The sequence below is a fragment of the Oncorhynchus gorbuscha genome, linkage group LG10, assembly GCF_021184085.1.
Source record: "Oncorhynchus gorbuscha isolate QuinsamMale2020 ecotype Even-year linkage group LG10, OgorEven_v1.0, whole genome shotgun sequence".
Classification (NCBI taxonomy): Eukaryota; Metazoa; Chordata; class Actinopteri; order Salmoniformes; family Salmonidae; genus Oncorhynchus; species Oncorhynchus gorbuscha.
The window spans coordinates 93,439,627-93,444,488 of record NC_060182.1 but is presented as its reverse complement, the minus strand read 5'-3'; the positions used below and the strand labels follow the sequence as shown (position 1 = coordinate 93,444,488).

The following is a 4,862-nucleotide window of genomic DNA, read 5'->3' as shown; positions in this document are numbered from 1 at the left end:
CTGACCTCATAGAAAATCAATAAGGTAGTAAGGTACTCACTGACCTCATAGAAGATCAATAAGGTACTCACTGAGTTCGTAGAAGATCAATAAGGTAGTAAGGTACTCACTGACCTCATAGAAGAAGGGGTGTCCTGCCATGTCAAAGATGTTCACTTTGATCTCTCTGTCTCGCACCTGGACTCTGAAAAAAAAACACCCAATCAGTCACGCAGACTTCAGTAGTCTCTACAGCAGTGGTTCTCAACAAGGGGAACTAAGTAAGCTTACCGGTAAAATGTACACATCAGGGGTACTTCATGCAGAGTAGGGATTTCGTTAATTTTTCATTTACACAATTATTATTGCATTCCCAGTGTTGATCAAAGCTCAGAACGCTTATAGTCTTGTTCTGAGTTCTAAACTGCCTCTTAGCGAACAAGTGGAATCATAAACAGTTGCTTGTTCGTTATGTTTGCCTGCCACCTCCTGACAGCAATGGAACTGAGCTGATGACAGAAATACTCTTGAGTTTGCAAAACAGTAAGAACACCTTCCTAATATTGAGTTGCAGAACAGCCTCAATTCATCAGGGCGCGGACTCTACAAGGTGTCGAAAGCATTCCACAGGGATGTTGGCCCATGTTGACTCCAATGCTTACCTCAGTTATGTCAAGTTGGCTGAATGTCCTTTGGGTGGTGGACCGTTCTTGAAACACACGGGAAACTGTTGAACGTGAAAAACACAGCAGCGTTGCAGTTCTTGACACAAACCAGTGCGCTCTGGCACCTACTACCATTTCCCCGTTCAAAGGCACTTAAATCTTTTGTCTTGTCCATTCATCCTCTGAATGACACACATACACAATCCATGTCTCAAAGTTTGAAAATACTTTTTAACCTGTCTCCTCCCCTTCATCTAAGTGGATTTAACAGGTGACATCACTAAGGGATCATAGCTTTCACCTGGTCAGTCTATGTCATGGAAAGAGCAGGTGTTACATAATGTTTTCGTAAACTCAGTATATGTGTAACGGATGTGAAACGGCTAGCTTAGTTAGCGGTGTGCGCTAAATATCGTTTCGATTGGTTACGTCACTTGCTCTGAGACCTTGAAGTAGTGTTTCCCCTTGCTCTGCAAGGGCCGCGGCTTTTGTGGAGCGATGGGTAACGACGCTTCGAGGGTGACTGTTGTTGATGTGTGCAGAAGGTCCCTGGTTCGCGCCCGGGTATGGGCGAGGGGACGGTTTAAAATTATACTGTTACATGTGTCATCAACATGTGTCATCAACATGTGTCATCATTAGGGGACAACTTACTTGGTGACCCCATAGTCGATCCCTATGGTGGCCAGATACTTGGGCACAAACCTCTTCTCACAGTATCGCTTGATGATGCAGCTCTGTAATGAGGAAAAAGTAGTAGAGGTGTATGAAGTAACAAATATAATATATATAGGAGCACGTTACACGTGGAAACTGTGTGTCATTCTATGTAGCAATTGCCATGTAATCAGTGGTCGTGACGGTATTGATTCATTCTGCGATAGGCTACCCTAGCTGGCTGGCATGCTTTAGACAGGAACATCATCTTTTAGTTATGTTGCAGATGCTCTTATCCAGAGAGACTTGCAGTATTAAATGCTGTATTTCAAATGGCACCGTATGGGCCCATGGGAATCAAACCCAGAACACTGGCATTGCAAGTGCCACGGTCTACCAACTGAGCCACACAGTACCATGTACCGTCATTGTAAATAAGAATATGTTCTTTAACTGACTTGCCTGGTTAAAATAAATAAATAAAAAATGATGGAAAGTCGCTATCTAACATTTGTTTGTATCTAACTTGCTTTGTCTATTGCCTGTGTAAACCTGGAGATTCCACCATGTAGGTGTAGAGATTGCCATAGGCTACATCAAATCAAATGTATGTATATAGCCCTTCTAGCATCAGCTGATATCTCAAAGTACTTTGGGCCATTTGATAGGGTTGTCTGCACAGCTGGTTTCCGGTGAGGTTTATTTTATTTATTTTATTTCACCTTTATTTAACCAGGTAGGCAAGTTGAGAACAAGTTCTCATTTACAACTGCGACCTGGCCAAGATAAAGCAAAGCAGTTCGACAGATACAACGACACAGAGTTACACATGGAGTAAAACAAACATACAGTCAATAATACAGTATAAACAAGTCTATATACAATGTGAGCAAATGAGGTGAGAAGGGAGGTAAAGGCAAAAAAGGCCATGGTGGCAAAGTAAATACAATATAGCAAGTAAAACACTGGAATGGTAGTTTTGCAATGGACGAATGTGCAAAGTAGACATAAAAATAATGGGGTGCAAAGGAGCAAAATAAATAAATAAATTAAATACAGTTGGGAAAGAGGTAGATTGTTTGGGCTAAATTATAGGTGGGCTATGTACAGGTGCAGTAATCTGTAAGATGCTCTGACAGTTGGTGCTTAAAGCTAGTGAGGGAGATAAGTGTTTCCAGTTTCAGAGATCTTTGCAGTTCGTTCCAGTCACTGGCAGCAGAGAACTGGAAGGAGAGGCGGCCAAAGAAATAATTGGTTTTGGGGGTGACCAGAGAGATATACCTGCTGGAGCGTGTGCTACAGGTGGGAGATGCTATGGTGACCAGCGAGCTGAGATAAGGGGGGACTTTACCTAGCAGGGTCTTGTAGATGACATGGAGCCAGTGGGTTTGGCGACGAGTATGAAGCGAGGGCCAGCCAACGAGAGCGTATAAGTCGCAATGGTGGGTAGTATATGGGGCTTTGGTGACAAAACGGATTGCACTGTGATAGACTGCATCCAATTTGTTGAGTAGGGTATTGGAGGCTATTTTGTAAATGACATCGTCAGAGTCGAGGATTGGTAGGATGGTCAGTTTTACAAGGGTATGTTTGGCAGCATGAGTGAAGGATGCTTTGTTGCGAAATAGGAAGCCAATTCTAGATTTAACTTTGGATTGGAGATGTTTGATATGGGTCTGGAAGGAGAGTTTACAGTCTAACCAGACACCTAAGTATTTGTAGTTGTCCACGTGTTCTAAGTCAGAGCCGTCCAGAGTAATGATGTTGGACAGGCGGGTAGGTGCAGGTAGCGATCGGTTGAAGAGCATGGATTTAGTTTTACTTGTATTTAAGAGCAATTGGAGGCCATGGAAGATAGAGTTGTATGGCATTGAAGCTCGTTTGGAGGGTTGTTAACACAGTGTCCAAAGAAGGGCCGGAAGTATACAGAATGGTGTCGTCTGCGTAGAGGTGGATCAGGGACTCACCAGCAGCAAGAGCGACCTCATTGATGTATACAGAGAAGAGAGTCGGTCCAAGAATTGAACCCTGTGGCACCCCCATAGAGACTGCCAGAGGTCCGGACAGCAGACCCACCGATTTGACACACTGAACTCTATCAGAGAAGTAGTTGGTGAACCAGGCGAGGCAATCATTTGAGAAACCAAGGCTGTCGAGTCTGTCGATGAGGATGTGGTGGTTGACAGAATCGAAAGCCTTGGCCAGATCAATGAATACGGCTGCACAGTAATGTTTCTTATCGATGGCGGTTAAGATATCGTTTAGGACCTTGAGCGTGGCTGAGGTGCACCCATGACCAGCTCTGAAACCAGATTGCATAGCAGAGAAGGTATGGTTAGATTCGAAATGGTCGGTAATCTGTTTGTTGACTTGGCTTTCGAAGACCTTAGAAAGGCATGGTAGGATAGATATAGGTCTGTAGCAGTTTGGGTCAAGAGTGTCCCCCCCTTTGAAGAGGGGGATGACCGCAGCTGCTTTCCAATCTTTGGGAATCTCAGACGACACGAACGAGAGATTGAACAGGCTAGTAATAGGGGTGGCAACAATTTCGGCAGATAATTTTAGAAAGAAAGGGTCCAGATTGTCTAGCCCGGCTGATTTGTAGGGGTCCAGATTTTTCAGCTCTTTCAGAACATCAGCAGAATGGATTTGGGAGAAGGAGAAATGGGGAAGGCTTGGGCGAGTTGCTGTTGGGGGTGCAGTGCTGTTGACCGGGGTAGGAGTAGCCAGGTGGAAAGCATGGCCAGCCGTAGAAAAATGCTCATTGAAATTCTCAATTATGGTGGATTTATCAGTGGTGACAAGTGTTTCCTATCTTCAGTGCAGTGGGCAGCTGGGAGGAGGTGTTCTTATTCTCCATGGACTTTACAGTGTCCCAGAACCTTTTTGAGTTAGTGTTGCAGGAAGCAAATTTCTAAGTAAGTGTAATGCCACAGTTTATTTTATTGAAATGACATTATTACATCATGAGTAATGAGAGCACCTAACCTACTCCGGTGTGGTCACGTTAAACCACGATTTTGCCGTGTTGTATCTATTGTAAATCTGTTTTTATTTTATTTCATAGAATACTGACGTGGGAGCTCCAGTCCACACACACACACACACACACTATAGTCACCGTTCAACTCCATCGTAAATGGCAGAGTTGAGTTTATTCGTCTAGCTAGGTACCTGTCTTCTTACATTGATCTGACGTTGTTAAGAAATAAAATCATCTCATTTAACTAGGTGACTCACCTTGCCCACCTCGGCATTGCCAAGACTGATCACTTTCACGCGGAGTGATTTCTTGTTCTCACGTCTCTTCTGCACATTTGAGTCCATGCTAATGAGATTGACCAAGTATGTTAAAATATTTTATTTTACGTCTTCGATGATGGCTGTTAAAAGACAGTTGGAATGTCAATCTTAGCTTAACTTAGTTTAGCACGTCCCTTATTAACGTTAGCTGTCTAGCGGGACATTTACTCCATCGTTAACGACATTATACACCCCTGCATCTAAAATATTAGCTAGACTCGTAAAAAAAAAAAAAAATCTGGACGAGTGAAATATGCA

The 4,862-nt window shown here is 43.5% G+C and overlaps 1 protein-coding gene across 1 annotated transcript in view; it reads right to left on the bottom strand.

Annotated features, from left to right (window-relative positions):
• The window catches only part of LOC124046987 (dnaJ homolog subfamily C member 27-like), a 24,118-nt gene extending 19,490 nt beyond the window's left edge, over nucleotides 1–4,628 (bottom strand). The window contains exons 1-3 of the mRNA XM_046367737.1: nucleotides 4,542–4,628; nucleotides 1,299–1,381; nucleotides 115–184 (exon numbers count right to left, since the gene is read on the bottom strand). Coding sequence (XP_046223693.1) covers nucleotides 115–184; nucleotides 1,299–1,381; nucleotides 4,542–4,628 — 240 coding nt within the window. The remainder of the gene's footprint in view (nucleotides 1–114; nucleotides 185–1,298; nucleotides 1,382–4,541) is intronic.
• Between the last annotated feature and the right edge of the window lie 234 nt (nucleotides 4,629–4,862).